This window comes from Ctenocephalides felis, unplaced genomic scaffold, assembly GCF_003426905.1.
Source record: "Ctenocephalides felis isolate EL2017-DRISC unplaced genomic scaffold, ASM342690v1 CF-g0.4_SCAFFOLD_01492, whole genome shotgun sequence".
Classification (NCBI taxonomy): domain Eukaryota; kingdom Metazoa; phylum Arthropoda; class Insecta; order Siphonaptera; family Pulicidae; genus Ctenocephalides; species Ctenocephalides felis.
In genome coordinates, this window is record NW_020537646.1 from 43,395,620 (window position 1) to 43,414,103 (window position 18,484).

The following is an 18,484-nucleotide window of genomic DNA, read 5'->3' on the forward strand; positions in this document are numbered from 1 at the left end:
CAAATATATTTTGAAAACCGCTGATTATAATTTTAACAAAATGAAGATGGATAACTTTTATCAAAAAAATTTTAGGACAACTTTGTATGAAAACTGTCACAATAAAAATAGTATATTTTAAGGCAGAATCGGCCCATAAAATTCGTAACCATCTGATATTTATTACTGTCAAATGAATAATAATAGATTTTAATTTTTGTAATTTTACCTAACTTTATGTTTTCTCACTGGCACTATGCTAGTTGATTTCAATTTTTGTTGACGGTTTTCGGGAGATAAACAAAAATGTTTCAAAATTCATAATAAAAGTATTGTCTTTCGTTGTTAGTTTTTTCGGTTGTGGGCTCTGTTGTTTAGTTTACGAGACCTTAACATCACTCCTAAGTATACGTTATTTAATTGTTTTATAAGATGAATTGTTATTTTTAAGTTAGGTTCAAAAGTTTTTAACTTCCCGTAGGGTAAGTTATTGTAATCGTCCAAAAATAGAAATTGAAAATTTTTACATTTCTCGACGTTTTGAAGGTTTCTGAACATTTTCGCATACCTCAGAATAAATGGATGTGTGTGTGTGTGTATGTATGTTATGAATACAATTTTTCGGTCACGTTTTCGGGCGCACGGATCAACCGATTTGAATGGTTCAAAAAACATTCGATTTCTATTGATAGGGAGATGTGCTGATTAGTTTTTGACAAAGGTCCAGCAGTTACGGAAATAAAGAGAAAAGAGTGCAGAAAATATAAATCGAGTTTCTGTGAGAATGGAGTATCCGATTAGAATGATCAAAAAACATTCAATTAGTAATGATTGGGAGAAGTAGTTAATAGTTTTTGCCAAAAAAATGACAGTTTTTGAGAGAACTAAGCGTCTGATTTGAATGATTCACAGAACTTTCTGCTTGTTTCAACAAAATAATTGATTTTGGAAAAAACATTTTTGTTTCAAAATAATTTTTTTTTCAAACTTTTTATTTTTTTTTGTATATTGAAAATAAAACAGATTTTATTTTTAATTCTGACTGAAGTTCTAGTATACTTTAAACAAATAATTTCAACTTTGCAATTCAGTTTATATAATTCTTATAAATATTAGGTAATGCTACAATATTTATAATAATCTATTTGAAAACATTCAGTATTCCTCGAACTTTTCGTTACGGTACGGGAAGTTCCAGCAATTTGCTTTAAAGGACGATGCCATACACCCCACTAGTTTTAGATAAAATCTATAAAAGCTCACGTGTGAATGGGGTAAAAAGGACCAATTGAACCGTTACCCCGGAAAAGGTGTAAACAATAAAAACTAGTAAATAAAAAAATAAATTAACTTAACAAAAGCTATTTTATAAAATGTTAGTTAAATAAACAATTATTACCACTATGCTTATGATTATTTTTGATGTAATAACAGATCAAAGATATATACAGTGTTATCCCTGAAAAAAACGTACCTACGAAATTTATATTTCGCAATGGTTGAACAATGTAGCTATTATTATGTAAAATTTCTTCAAAATTGAATATAAAATAGTGCATTTGTTTGCCCCCTGGCTGTTCTATTTTACCCCGGCTATGGGGTAAAAAGAACCAGGAGACAAATTAAAAAAAACAGCAAAAACATTTTTTAAAGATAAATTAGCTGGGAGTTTTGCTAAACACAGTCAGATAGTTTTTAGTTTGATGTGTATTATTTGTTGCGATATAATTAGTTTAGTAATCACAATATAACTGCTCAAAGTTAAACTAGACATTTGTGCCTCTTCCTATCCTACATGTGACACTGTATAGTAAGCTACAATCTAAATTTCGGATTTAGACCGGCCAATAATTTTTATTATGAAAAATACAGAGTTCAATATATTGCAAATATTAGCAAACTGGATTTTTTGACAAAAACATAAACTTCGATTGCAAGAAGTTAACAAAGAACAGAACAACAATATTTGTGCATGTAGAATTAAAAAGTGCAATTTCCAAATATAAGTCATGAAATTATCGTATTCACTTACATCAGCCGTATAACGAGGTACTTGGATGCAACCCATTGCTCCCGTTGAATCCATTCTCGATGCCTCGTTCACAGTATTGCCCCAAATGTCGTAGACTGGTTTGCGGGCACCAATGACACCACCGACCAGAGAGCCACAACTCAAACCAACCCGGAGTCGGAAGTGGTTGAATGAATGGGTGTTAACGTCATCCAGACGATGGCGCATGGCGATCGCAAAGTCCACAAGAGCGCATACGTGCTCCAGTTCATCGACACAACCCTTTAGAAAAAAATTAATATATCTAATTTAAAATTTAAGTAAACTAGCGGTGCATAGAATCGTGCCTTAAGGCAAATTACTGGAACTTTCCGTACCTGAATTAAATTTTTTTAAATGCTTTAGAATTTTTTGAAAATTTTGATTTTTTTAACTTCCCGTAGTGAAAGTGATAGTAATCGCAAAGAAATCGAAAATATTTTTTTTCTATATATCTTCACGTTTCAAAGGTTTCTGAATATTTTGGCATAACGTCGAGGAGGGGCGTCGACGATTTTGAGAACACGAATCAACCAATTCGAATGATTCAAAAATTTCTATTGATAAGAAGATGTGCTGATTAGTTTTTGGTAAAGTCAGGTTCAGCTGTTCCGAAGATACAATGCAAAAAGTGACAAAAATGACAGCGACAATTGATTTTTTGACAGAACCGTGTGTCCGATTTGTGTTATTCAAAAAACATTTCATTTGTATTGACAAAATAAAGAACTGATGAAATTTTTGGGAAAGCGTGTCTAGCGGTTGTAGAGATCTAATAAAAAGTGAAAAAGTGCCAATTGGTGGACAAAAATGATCATTGGACATATCCACATCAAGCCAAAAACTAATCAGCACTTCTCCTTATCAATACGAATCGATTTTTTTTGATTAGTCAAATCGGTTGATCCGTGATCCCGAAATCATCTACGAAAATTTGTATCCACACACACATACACACATACATCCACACAAATACATCAATTTTTTCTAAGGCCTTTTTGTATACCGGTATACAAAACTATGCAAAAGACATTAAAACGTAAAGATATGCAAAAAAAATATTTTCGATTTTTTGCGATTACTATAATTTATCCCACGGAAGTTAAAAATACTAACTGTATCAGATTTTGCAATAATATGGAATATTACCAATTTATTCATATTATGTAATTTATAACGCTCTATTATATAACCTACACCAGTACTAAAGTTTACTAAATTCATCCCTTAAAGTATTACACTGTTATTAAGATTTTGATATCTGTTTTATTAATTTAATTTACATATTAATTGTTTTTAAAACAAAAAGTCCAAGTATTAAGCTCGATTCAATGATACTTTTTGGATATACTCGATTTTATCGGAATTGATTTCCGGTGAAAGCGCAATTATACATAACGTGCAGAATTCTGAAGAATGTTAATTCTTATGATAATTTCATTCATATGATTATTAACTAATAATTTAATAATTTTTATGAAAATTATATTATAAATAATTTTTGCAACATTTATTTGCATTAGTTTCATCAACATTTTAAATACGATTTTAATATTTGATATAATTTGCATTAATATCATTTGTATAGTTCAATGTTTAACTTTTTTTTTTATTGGAATAAGCATATTGAAAGTAATAAACAAAAGCATCAACGTTATATAGATCTGCGTGTTATTTTAGGGTATGAATATTAAATGCTGGTAAAAGTAAATACTACTGCAAATAATTGTAATGCTGATATAATTACCTGTGTTGGATTTAACCCTGAAGCAGCCATGTAGGTTGCGCCTACGGTCTTTATTTTCTCGATGGGTTTGAATCGTGCTTCGTCCAACAATTCATCAAAATCCGCAATAATTTCATTGAGCAATCGTATACATTCCATTCCTTTATTAATATCCTCAGAATAAAACTCAGTGAAATTTGGAATACTCGCAAACATGACTCCGACGTCCGCTCGCCATTGAGAATACAGTTCCTGGGACATATCAAATTTCACCTAATCAAATTAGGTATTAATATTTTGAAATAAAACAATAAATTTCAACCACAACCATTTCCATGAAGAGAACACTTCATCGCAAATTTGATCAAATGAAACTATAAATGTGTACATAATTTTCTATTTGTGTTGTCCTTCGATTTTTTTTCATTATATGTGGAAAGTAGAAAAAAGAGTAATTTCGTACTAGCAACATCAATATTTAATTTTTAATGCAAATTAAAAGTTAAATGATTCGTATTCGTATTATTCGTATGATTATCTTCATTTCAATATCAATATTAATTATAATTTAATTGAAAGTATATCATTATTATTGTTACCGCTACAAAAAAGAGTTCTTCTTCTAAAATTATTTTCAATAACCTCTCCGTTAGTACATAAATGTTGGTTAATCTTGATGATTCATTAACATTTGAAGATGATGCTGAAAAATAACTGATATATTAATTGAAATTATGAAGTGAAACTATGAAATATTATTATATAATTTGATAAATGATTATATTGGCTAATGATATTATTACATTTATTAATTATACTAAACATATTAAAAATTAGTTGTCAGTGGCATTTTGCCTTAAGACAAGTTGAATGAACCTCCCAATATGTGTAAAAATTGACTTAATCAATCGAAATTGAGATTTACTCATTCATGCACATTTTCTAAGAGTTTATTTTGAAAATGAAGTCTTTGCTTTCACTAAAAACTAAACATTACAATACTTAATTTCTCAAACGCATTTAAAACACATGCTTGTATATTATAAAAGCGCCCATCACAAATTTTAATGAATTTAGTGCTCGGCATTTTAGTGCCTTTCATTTAATTTAAGTTCATTCATATTATTCATTTAAAACATTTTTGATGAATAATTTTGTGCAATATTAAGCATCTGCTATAAGAAAAAAATGACTCGATTATGAATATTATGCGCGTAGTTCTTGATGTTATTTAATCATTTAAATTAATGGTAACATTTTTACATAGACAAGTTTTGACCACTCTTTGTTAGGTGACTTAGATATAAACAATCTATTTAGATAATTATTAATTAATTTATGTGAACAAATCCATAAACATGAGATAGCAAGATTTATGCGAAAAACGGTATAAAAAACACTTCCAAAGAAACGATTTAGCTGATCGTCTCGCAAATTCAGTCGCGACACCTCCATTTCGAGTTTAAACCAATGGCTGTTAAGAAAATGTCTACAAAATTCAAATTTTAGCCCATCACAACATAAATACGACTTTTGGCACAAATTTTAAAAGAATTATTTTTTAAAACTTTCATGTGAGTTCTTGTTGAGTTACATCTAATGGCTTTTGAACTTTTAAAATCGGTCTAACCGATCGTGGACGAAAAAAAAAATCGTGGACGAAAGTTTGAAAAATAGGCTGTAATAAGTTTGGTAAAAGCTGCTTCAGAATGACTTGAAACGAGCAGAGAACATAAAGTTAGCAAACCGGAATTTTTGTCGAAAACAAACTACACGGAAGAAAAAATTGAATACTCTAAATTGTAACTTGGGGCCTGCAAACGCAATTTATCAAAAAATTAATTTATGATAAATATATAAGACAATCAAAACAAATATTTGAAGTTGGATATTTTTCAATGTGTCGAATTGGACGGGTAATTGTAGTTTGTAGTAGACTTTCTAAATAGATAAATTTTATCAGGTTTAGGTATGAATTAGGTTGCGTAAATGTTATCAAATTTTAATATTATAATAATCACAAGTTCTATTTTAGAATTCACTTAAGTATTTTTAGCTATTTTAGTATTATTAGGATTGTGAATACTTTAGCATATTTACTAATACTTCTGTTGCTAATGATTGGTAAAAATAATTGTGAAAAATGGATTTTTTAACCCCATAATCTCTTCAAAAATTTAGCTTCAATTGTTTTGTAATTCTTAAAATGGCAATCAAACTTACTACATTTGACTTTACTCTAGTATATTTACTAATATTTATTTTATATCACATTACTGTTTGGAAATGAAAAATGCGTGTCCAAAAAGTAAATAATTAAAAAAAAAACTAATAATAAAAATAATAAACAAGGAAGTGAAAAGGAATCCTTTACTTGTTGGCTCTCATATCATAGACCAGCTTTCACTCAGACAGAAAACAATTTATTATTATTATTACATTAATATATGCTTTTAAATTTGTTACTGTAAATTAAAATTTGAAGCAAACTAATTGTTTAATAAATAAATATTTATCTGTGCGAAATTACCAAAAAAACAGAATGAATTAATACTACTGATTACCAATGACAAGACTTTACAAAATTGTAATTCCTAAATAATATTAACTTGTTAGTAAGATTATTTTGAACACAAAGATATTATCATTCATGCAATATTATTAATTAAACTTACATCAGGCTGTCTATCTTCCGAAAGAAAGTGATGAGCAACATGATCCGGCAAAATATTCTTAAGCAGCTGTGTATTATTATGTCTTGTGTCAACCATATCTGCAAGTTCTCGTTCTGCTTGCTGCTTCCACAAGAAGTCTAATCTTGAGGTCACTTCAACTAGGCGGGCATGGTAAGTAACCATCACCAAAAAGACAGCCAACAGAATCAACATCTGAGCAGAGAGCGACATTCCCATTCTTAAAAAGCAAAATTATCATTAATGAAAAAGTAATTGAAACTGATAAACTTATGATAATATTTGGCCAATTTAGTATATAATATTATTGATGTAACAAATAAAGCTAACTTGTACAAACAATTATTTTATAATTTCTAATGAGCAACTTACTTTCTTTCCAGTACCGGGTCATGAAATGCATCGGGGTACGCCAACATGATCAGGAGGGTATACACGGTTACCATTATAATTGCCAAACAAGTTTTCACTAAATAATACAATTTCAAGGCGGTTGCTAAAACTACCAAGCATAAAACCCACGTAAATACCACATATTCTGGATGAATGCATTCTCTTGGTAAAATTTCTGGTTCTTCATCATCCTCATCATCCATAGTCGGCGCTTCTTGTTGCTTTTGTTGCACCATTTCTGCTTCTTGGCGCATTGCTAATTTTCTGTTACTCTCCTTAATAGCTTCAACATCAGTAAATTCAATATCAAATCTTTTTCGCCTCTTATTTTCAATTTGAGGAGGGTTAGTTAAATTTAGTGATTGCTCTAGAAGATTAGAATTAGTAAAATTCAATGTTTGATCTAATACCAATTGTTTGATACAATCATCAGTGCAATTAGCAGTTTTGGGATCATCACTATTTATAGTGATATTATGATGTATTGTTGCAGTAACAAAAATATTCACAACATTGGAATTATTTTTTACGACGGTATCTGTTTGTATAATAGGAAGCTCATTTTGAATTTCGTTTATTAGAGGTTTAGTGATATTTTTGTTCTGTGTCAATGGACCAACTGCGATTAAGTATAGAGGCTGTACTAATGAAACCTCATTCAAACCTACAACTAATTGTGTATTTTCCGAAGAATCGTGATGGCTTTTGGTGGTTGCAGTAATAGCAGTTTGTAATTCGTCATCATACTCGTCTACAACTGAAAGTAAAACATGCTTGTTATATTACTGCAAATGAACATTTCCATATTTTAGTATTCACAAACCTGGCATTTGGCATAATAACAAGCTTATAGAGCTTGCAGCAGACATTAGGATCACGATGACGCAAATAAAAGTTGTTCGCGACATTCTGTTATGAACTAACATAGAAGAAGTTTTTTGCAAATTTTTTGGAAGTTGGTGAAACTCTTCTGCCATTACCTGCCAAGAATACATAATTAATAATTTCAGACTATTTTAAAAAGTATTAACAAAATATTAAATTCGTACCAGAACAGATGCACATGTCAACAAAAAGGTAGTGGCTGTCAGACTTATCACTAAAGCAGTACAGCTGAAAAAAGATAATTTGATAGAAACAACTTTATTATTTATATGAGATTAGACTTAATACCTTGGAAGAATTATCGCTTGGCACATCACGACGAAGACCCAAACTATGAAACAACATAACATGTTCGATTTGAACATGTCTTCGCGTACTTGGCAGAATTTTCCTTCCAGAGAACCATCTTTGAAATTCAATGTCCATGGATTTACATTATCATTTCTCATTCTTTTATTGCTTTCTATTTCAATACTATGATCTATGATGTCATCGACCTATATTAAGATATAGAAAATGGTTTGATGTAGGAATTAAGAAGACTAATGAAATAACTAGCCTTATTCGAAATATTTTAGTATGTGCCTGCTTATATAAAAATTTATGAGCACATAGATTATAATATTAAATTGTTATTTGCAGAGCAAGTTCGTGCAAGATTGTATAAAATATAATTGTTTTTAAATTCACAGAGGAAAAGTTTTATATTTTCTAATTTTCCAAATTCATGTTCTTTTTTATTTTTGAAATCATTCTGAATTGCTCAAGACCAAAATTAGATGAAGTATGTATGTTCATGTGAGTCGAAATTTGGCGTACAAATTTATAAACGATGAAACTCAACAGGGATTCGATTTTTTTGGCAAAACTTTTTTTACGTTTAGCAAATGAGTCCAAAACTTATCCTTCGAGATGTTAACAATGCATTAGCACATTTTTTAAATTATTTATAATTATGATCAAAACCACTTACTACATTTAACTTTACTCTAAATACTAAAAATTAAATAATTTCATTATTACTGTTTCATACGAAAAATAAAACAAGACTAAGTTTCTACTACATAAATATTTATGAGTACAAAGATACATAATTTCCAAATTACCTGCTCAGTCATGCTGAGTGATACATTTCTAGAATCAGTAGAAGGTGGTGGTTTACCTCTATAGGAAGCATTGTGATCTAAAAAGTCATCATCTAATTCACCAGTAGCTGAAGTATTTAGCTAAATGCATAGAAATACAAAATAAAAAAATCATAATCTAAGTGCGAGCTAAATAACTAAACTAATACTAAGTATTGCACAATTAATAAATTATTGTTTGAAATTTTAGTAATAATATGAGTATGTAAAGTTGATTAATAGTTGTTTGTTTATTTTGTCTATTATATTTATTTGACACTAAATAACTTTGTTTAATCTTCAAGTAACATTTGCTAATTACGGGTACAATTGAGAAAATTAATCATAAATATAAATAGAAAATTATTGTTAAATCTATGATAAGTTGCTGCAGTTGCTGCAGTTGCTGCAGATTCATTTGATTTAACTGTTAATTTATATCTTTTGCTGTCAATTGGATTAAAAGATTTGATTAGGCAATGTTTTATCTTCCCATTATTTTCTATTATCAATAAGGACCTAATTGAGTGTCGACACACTTGCTTCAAGAATTATATCAATCTGAGTTCAATTATTGAGGTTTCTAAATTGTTATTCTAATCATTAGTTCTGCAAAAGGGTAATTTTTAATTTTGAAATATATTTTCATTGACGGTAATTAAAAAAATTTTAAAACCCGTTGTATATAGCAAATACTTTGGCCTTATGCTGGCTTGTATAGCAGTGCCACTTCTGCAGCAAACACCGCTTTTGCAAAAGAATTAAGTAATATTTTGCAAATTATTAGAAAATTGCATAAGAGAAACAAAATAAATATCAACCACCAATTTGCGAATAGAAAATTCCTAAAATTAGAGAAATGTGAATAATATTTGATAAACTAGATATTCTAAAAAAAATTAAAACATTTCTATCAAGTAAAAAATATTTGATAAACTAGGTATTCTAACAAAATTAAGATCTTTTTATCTACATACGTTTTCAAATGGAATTTCGGGAATCCAGTCAGTTGTAATTTCTTCATCAACTGAAGCAGATGCCGCCCTTGTTTTCCTAGGCATTGTGCGTTCTGGAACCTTATCCATCATTTCAGAGTTGCTGGCACACACGGATGGCCTTTCGTCTTCTGACCATAGCCTTTGATTAAATATACTGTAAATATATTTAGTTCTAATGCCGGATTGAACATAAACTCTGTAATAATTGATTGAAAGATATCATATGAATTAAGCTCTGAAGTTTACGTGGTAGCATCAATTCATCGACCACAAAAAAAAACATATAAAAATAATAAAGTTATTAGATTTACATGTGATAGAATGTATCTTTTTAACTTCTCATAGGGTAAGTTATTGTAATCGTCCAAAAATCGAAAATTTTTGCATTTCTCGACGTTTTGAAGGTTTCTGAATATTTTGGCATACCTCAGAAAAAATGGATGTGTGTGTGTATGTATGCATGGATACAATTTTTTGGTCACGTTCTCGGATGCACGGATCAACAGATTTCAATGGTTAAAAAAACATTCGATTCCTATTCATAGGGAAATGTGCTGATTAGTTTTTGGTAAAGGCAGGTCTAGCAGTTACGGAATAAAAAGCAAAGAGTGCAGACAATAGAAATCGAGTTTTTGAGAGAACGGAGCGTCCTATTTGAATGATCTAAAAAACATTCAATTAGTGATGATTGGGAGAAGTGGTTATTAGTTTTTAGCAAAGGCAGGCCCAGCCATTACGAAGATACAGAGCTAAATGTGCAAAAAATGACAGTTTTTTGAGAGAATTCGAAGAACTTTTTGCTTGTTTTAACAAAATAATTGATTTTGGACAAAAAAATTTTGTTGCAAATTTTTTTTTTCAGAAAATTCTTTTATGTCGAAAATAATTCAAATTTTATTTTTAATTCTGACTAAAGTTCTAATATACTTTAAACAAGTAATTTTAACTTTAAAATTATATAGTTTATATAATTCTTATAAATATTAGACAAATGTTACAATATTAATAATAATCTATTTGAAAACATTCAATATTCCTCAAACATTTCATTGCGGTACGGAAAGTTCCAGCAATTTGCCTTAAGGCACGATGCCATACACCCCACTAGTTTTATATAAGATTATATTATTATATTAAAAAAATGTAAAATTTGCGCCACAAAGGCTTTGCATCTAAATTATATAAGAAGGTTAATTTTCTGATAAAATGCCAATAGTTGTTAACAGTGCACTATTTATAAAAGTTATTAAAATTTATATTTTTGAAAAATTTTATCTTCGTCTCCTCATTGCTGCTCTAAGTTTCTCTAAAATAATTAAAATGCAATAAAATCTAATTACTTATTTATGATATAATATGTCATTTCCAATGTCATTAATCTGAGCGTAAATATTATTATAAGAGTGATTTTTTATTACACATTTTAACATTTGTTATATGTTTCGTAACTCGCCGAAACCGAAAAACTACAGCTATACGTCAATTTTGGGGTTCAGAAATATACCATCAACGTATTGAACATTTTTTTAGATAAATCATCCGTTTCTGAAAAGTTTGCGATTCAACAAAAATCATTTATAATGCTTTTTCACACACATGTATAGATACATATTACATACGTATTTGTAGATACAATTACCCGAAAATAAAATTATTTACCTAGGTCTTGACACAAGTCTTCTGCGCGGCCTCAATGGTTCAGCTTGCTTAATTAGATATGTTTGAACACCATGCTCTCTTAAATAAGGATCTCTTGACTCTCCTTCACCTGGTTCAACTTCATATACCCCATTCAGACAAGCTAATGTTGCTGCTGATATGTGAACGCGACTGGGGATGATAAAAACAATTATTTTATGTAAAATAATGCCATAAGTGATTATTCAAAGAATAATATTTAATATTACCCAGGTACACCGCCACTTTCCATATGATTGGCTAGAGTTACGTCGTAAGACCAAACATCGAACTGCCATTTTCGCAATCCAAGGACCCCACATAACACAGACCCGCTGTGTATTCCTATCCGCATGTTGAGATCTACCTGATCGATCGCAAATGAAACAATTAATAAAGTAAAATGAAAGAGGAATTATTTCTTAAAGTAGATTAATTGATTGATTGATTGATTGATTTCTTTTCTCAAAAATTATGTCAAAATCAAGCAAATATTTTTGTGATAAAATGGTTTTAACTGCTAATCTTTGTTTTTCAAGAATTTTTCGTGTAAATTTCATTTGACACTAACTAACTATTACTAAAGAAAATTGGAAGAAACTATTTAAAAATAAATAATTTTAATTAGATATGGACGAGAAATCGTCAGATGATGTCTTAAGCAGATGGCACATTATTTATTAACTTTCCAAAGGATGTGATTATGCTTTCGCCAAAAAATCGGATTTACTAATTGTATGTTTTCTCGGCGTTTCAAGTCATTTTGAATTACTTGTGTGTAAGGTAGAGCAGGGCTTAAAGCTCAATCGGTAAAAGGTCTACCACCATCATCCCAAAACAAATAAAGTATAGATTTTTTTAACGATACTATTTTAAAATTAGAAAGCATGGCATGTTCAATCTGTCATTACCCTAATTCTTACGATATCAAGAGATAAACGGCCACATATCAATATTTGTAACAAAAGTTTTTTTTTCGCTGTACACTGGCAAAATGTTAACAATGAGCATATAGTAAATAAAGAAGTAAATTACATAAAAAATGCAATGGTACTAGAGATAAATTAAATTAATAGTAATTTCAACTTTGCTGATGAATATTTCTGACGAAATACCAAATCATGATTACATACTATGTTCTTTTGTTAGTAAAAAATGCGCTAATGGAAATTTATATTTTGCATTGGTTGAATAATGTAGCTATTATTTCATAAAATCACTTAAATTGAAATTAAAACATTGGATCTGGAGGCCCCTTGCCTCCTCCATGAGGTAAAAAGCGACAGTTAACAAATTTTAGAAAAACTAAAGATTTTACGGAACATTGTTCGATAGTAGTTTGTTCATATGTCTTAATTGATGTAATTGTTTTTATACGTCTTATGTGTAGGTAGTATAACACATGTATTATAAAAAAAAAGAAAATGAAACACAATATAGACTTGCTTCGATTAGTTATTAGCAACTGTCTGCCGATTCTTTTTTTTACAATTAAAACAAATGAAAATGAAACACAATATAGACTCGCCTCCATTAGTTATTTCTTTTTTTACAATTATAGAAGAAAGAGCAGTTATGAATAGAGCTGCTAGATACATCTTTCTTGTAAAGTCCTACCATGCCATTTCTTCGCAATTAAATGTAGAAAATAGCTTTTTGGACAATTTTGATAAAACTCTTTATGATAGAATTTTTATGGTATTAACGAATATTGTAAAATATTTAACGTCTACAAAATTTGGCCAAATTATAAAAACACCTTGAATTAATTTAAATAATGGGGAAGAAGGATGTCAAAATTTTAAATTTTAATCGTCATATTTTCAAAACATGTTGAATTTCAATGCGTAACAATATTGTCGATTTCTCACACATATCAGGAAGTTTTTGCAACTTGCCTAGCGAATTACCACTCCACCTGGTTCACTCTGGTTTATATTGCTATGATTTTTCGCGTGTAAACTCTCCAGTAAAAATGAGTTTACACTTTTCATAATATACGACATATTTTTTTATTCATGCCACTAAATAAAATATAATAAATCCAATTGAAACGTAAAAACAAAACTCGTCAAAGAAATGATCACAATATTAAAATATTATCACATAAAAAATAATGTATTATTAATATTATTTCGGGCCCGCCCGTAGATAAGCAGTTAAGAGCGACGGGACTTTCGGAGAAGAGTTTCGGAGGTCCCAGGTTCGATACCCACTTCGAGCAGCCTGTTGTCAGGCAGTAGTAACAACGATTTTCACTTAAAATATAGACAGCAATATGTTTCCAAGTGAAAATAGCCCTCACCCGGCATTGCTGCATCATTAAAAATACTCGCCCTATTACAGAAATTGTAATAATATATCATAGAGAGATGTGACAACTTATTGGGTTGCCATCTGTCAAACAGACGCGTATTAAGTCAAAATCAACACAACAGCTTATAGTACTGTTAGGTTCTGATTGCTGTTTAAAAATAATAATAAAAAAAATTATAACATTAAAAAACTAAATACCTGGGTTCGATGCCTGACATCCCTGATGGCTTTAATCATATGAAGACCCATTTCGACGCAGCATACAGCGTGATCGCCTCGGGCCGTCGGAAGACCAGAAACACAATAATAACAATCTCCTAGTAGTTTTATACGAAGACAATGATTTTCCTAAAATTATATTATATGTGATTGCACATCTAATTATCAAATAAGATGCAAGACAATTTATTGAGTTAATACTGGAACATGTAAAATTATTTGTTAACTTACCAATATAGTAAGTTAGTTATATTCTGATATCAACCGTTATTACAGAGTGCGCCATTTATATGTAGTCAATGAAAATGTTGAATAACTTGAATAATTTTAAATAAATTTTGATAAACTTTTGTTTATTATCAAATTTAAAACTTTACCATTTTTTCAACTTGATTCGACAAACAACGTCGATCAAATGATCCCCTTCATTGCGCAAACAAAATTTCAATGTTTCCATTGACCACATATTGATGGCGAACCCTGTATAATTAGAAAATAATTCAAAAATCCCAGTAATGATTTGATTGGTTTTGCGAATATGAGTCATATTCTTTAACATGTATTGAAAATATTGATTGCTCATTTAATTGCTTTTTCACCAAAAATGAAGAAATGTAATTTTAAATAAATTTCAAAAATTTACACATTATAAAAAACACAAAATAAAAGTTCAACACATTAGCATTGGAGTATTTAATAATTTAATTTTTTTATCACTTACTGTAGCCAATTTATCAAATCTTGCAAATAAATCATTTAGAATTCTTACAAGCTCTTGCGGACTGCATCTACTTGCTAATTCTGAAAGTAAATATTATAATTGAAAAGAAGTTCGTTATTTTTTTAATTATTCATTAAGAAATAATCTAACCAGTAAATCCTTTGATATCGGCAAATATATTGATACATTTTCATATCGATGAATATAAATCTTGTGGAATTGTAATGGTTCAAATGCGCCGCCTCTTTCTTCTTCTCTGGCTATGTCTCGTATCATTTCTTTTGCAACAAATCTGGCAAAACTGAAAAATGTATATAATTAAGTAACAAATTATTTGTAATCGAAATTGAATGCTCCTTCAATTTATTATGATATAGAGAGGGCGAGGCAAAAAGGTTTATTTTGCCTTTTAATAATTACCAGTCAATTTAGAATACTGTGAAAACAAAACCAATACATATCAAAAAAATACACATTAAAAATTCTAAGCTAATTCATTATGGTAGAAGAAATGAAAAGTGTCAGATGTCATTAGCAAAATAGTTAAAAAACAGAGGTAGAAGTTTGTTTTTTACTATTTTGCTAATGATATCTGACACTTTTTATTTCACCCAATAGACAGGTTAATAATCAACAGCCAGAAGATAAAAAGGTCCACTGATTTATTTTCAATTTTCAAGAGAATTTATGGAATAATAATCACATTATTTAATCAATACGATAGAGCTTAATTATTTGGCTGGACAACAAAATTAAAATTTATAATCTAAATATGTAATTTGAGACATAATAAAAAAATCAACTCTAACTACTATTATGAATATTACTTTTGTAATTTAGTTGTTTAGTTTATCATGATCAGACTCATTTTTCCATAAATACAATTACTTAATACAAATAAGGTAAGTACAACTTCAGTCTTAATAAACATATTTCATTTGCAGATTTTTTACAGTTCTTGTCAGAAGAATTCATCGTTAGAGTTGGAATAACTATTAATTCAATTTATCTATCGCAATCTTAAAACCTAAAAATAATTAATAACGTATACTTAAAATTTATAATCAGGTATCGTAAACTGAATACAATTCAACAAAAATTTGTAATTGTAGCCATGTATTGCAGGATAGCGAAGTTGCCCGATTTAAGGCGATAACTGGTTACACATCATTTGTCCTCAGCTTTAAAATAATGTTTACAGAAAATACTTGTTTCAGAAAAAATGGACCTTCGACCTTTTTACCCACGGACCAAGTTTACTTAAAAATACAGAGAAAGTTAGACGAAATAAGAGGTCATGGTTTGTACGATGTATTCTTCAAATTTAAAAAAAAATTTAAAGGCATTTAGTAATGAAAGAAATCTAGTAAAAAAGATGTTTCATATGACTTTGAATTAAAATTGAAATATATAATAGTCTGTAATTGTATACTGGTATTGATCTGTTGAACGTTATTTTTCAAATATGCGTTTCTAACTGGCTTACATGATATTTAAAATTAACTTATTATTAGTTTTAACGATGTTTTTTAAACAATTGTTGTTTAATGCAATCCAATATAATATAAAAAATAGTCAAACTAATAATGTCTTAATATCGTATTATTAATAATATAATAAGCTACTTTAATCTTGCTCTTCATATTTGGGAACAATTATGGTTTATACAGTATTTAAAATTGTACTTGCTATAATCACCAATAATCACCATTTATTTTTCAATTTCATGTAAATAAAAGAACTAAAATCATGGATCAGAAAGGTAATATTTTTGAAATTAGATAAATTTTTTTTGAAAACATATGTTTGCCATATGTGAACAATAACTTTACATATTTGTGGTATAATTATGACGTCAATGTGTGTAGGTACCTATATGCAAAAATACATGAAGCGCGTCAAATCGATTGTTCAGTCCATTGAGCGGTCTATAAAATTATTTCGCAATTAAAAAATGCGATGAAATTAATCGTTCATGTATGCGAAAGCATTTTCATTATTGCCGACGAACACCAACTCATCTGTGGAATCTATTGACCGGACCTAATCAACACTGTATACATATAAAGCTCAAGGGCGTGAAATTATTAATAAAAGTGTTGTCACGAGTAGTGTTAGAACGAAATATCGAGTACTGAGTAAATATCGATACTTTGCGGTCGATAGTGAGTACTTTTGCTATCGATTTTTTAGCTCGATCTATTTGCCAATATCGATTCTTTTCGTCGATAGTACTCAAAAAGAATCGACAGCGTAATCTATGAACACACCACTCATCGACCAACTATTAACTCCTCTCATTGCCAAATGCAAAGCAATAGTCTCCCTAGGTGGTCATATTGTTCAAAGAATGTCAAAAAATTATCCCGAAGGGTCATTAGTCTCAGAATTTATTGCTCAAAAACCCAAAGAATATGACCACACTCATAACTAAAGATGTTTATTTATTACTCTTATGTAAAATGAAAAAATAAATGATTTAAAGTACCTTAAATGTTTTATAAAACATATTCACAATCGAAGTATGATTATTTCAAATATAATACTTATCAATTTCAATAATTAGTATTTTAACGTAAAAAAGATCGAAATATAATTATTTCAAATAATAATAATCATCAATTTCAATATATTAGTATTTTGTGTTTATTATATTTTAAAATATAAATATATATATTTTTATATATTGAAATGATTGAGTATTATTATCCGAAATAATATATTTCGTTCTTTTTTACGCAAAATACTAATATATTGAAATGGTTGAGTTATTATTCGAAATAATATATTTCGATTCTTTTTTTACGCAAAATACTCATGTATTGAAATTTTTGAATATCAGCATGCAAACATATGGGTTTGAGTTTCTCGGAACCATTTAAACTTTAAATCCCATCGCTCCGAAGGGATGTTTTTTAAGTGCCGAAATATTATTTTGACCGTCATTAAACTAAATGTTTATTGCTTTCCGAAGAGCTTAATTTTGCACTTTTATGTAAACATGTAACGGCTTTTAAAGTTGTAATGCTCGCTAAAATTATTCATATAAAAATATTCAACAATTATAAAATATTTACTTAAAAATAATAAAAATATTATTGTACTTAAAATGATAAAAATTGCATTTGAATATAGTATCAGACTATTATATTGTTTTAATCAAAAATACTCAAACTATTATAACTTGTATTTTTTTTTGAAGAAGTATAGAATTTGAAATTAGTATTGATAAATTACTGTTAACATTTTACAATATTGAAAATGATTCTGATTTAACACATCAGATACAAGCAATAGAATTCATTCTAATATTGGTGATATGATATTTAATTATTTTAGATCTTTCTTGCACTTTTTTCATGAAAGTACTCAAAATTCGATATTGAGTACTATCGATACTTTCGCCACGATATTTTTTTGGCATCGATATTTTGATTAGATACTTTTTAAAGTACTCAATATCGATCTTTGCCTCGATACGTCTAACACTAGTCACGAGAGGGAATGGAATTGATTAGATATTGACGCTTAAAAATCAAATCATATAAGACAAATTAAAGAATAATACTAGCGAGACTTCTGTTTTAATAGGTTCATTCTATAATAATTATGATTTTATGCTTGTAATATTTATAAAATATAGTGAGATCAGATTAAATTATAATGAACGATTTGCAAAAAGTTATGCAAAGAGTTAAAAAAA

The 18,484-nt window shown here is 28.9% G+C and overlaps 1 protein-coding gene across 1 annotated transcript in view; it reads right to left on the reverse strand.

Moving 5' to 3' along the window:
- Nucleotides 1–18,484, reverse strand: part of LOC113371271 (adenylate cyclase type 8-like) — a 35,279-nt gene that overhangs the window by 14,639 nt on the left and 2,156 nt on the right. The window contains 15 exon segments of the mRNA XM_026611905.1: nt 2,012–2,272; nt 3,777–4,007; nt 6,431–6,668; nt 6,821–7,598; nt 7,665–7,821; nt 7,891–7,954; nt 8,015–8,223; nt 8,833–8,952; nt 9,828–9,987; nt 11,508–11,678; nt 11,756–11,892; nt 14,040–14,189; nt 14,782–14,861; nt 14,932–14,958; nt 14,961–15,082. Coding sequence (XP_026467690.1) covers nt 2,012–2,272; nt 3,777–4,007; nt 6,431–6,668; nt 6,821–7,598; nt 7,665–7,821; nt 7,891–7,954; nt 8,015–8,223; nt 8,833–8,952; nt 9,828–9,987; nt 11,508–11,678; nt 11,756–11,892; nt 14,040–14,189; nt 14,782–14,861; nt 14,932–14,958; nt 14,961–15,082 — 2,905 coding nt within the window.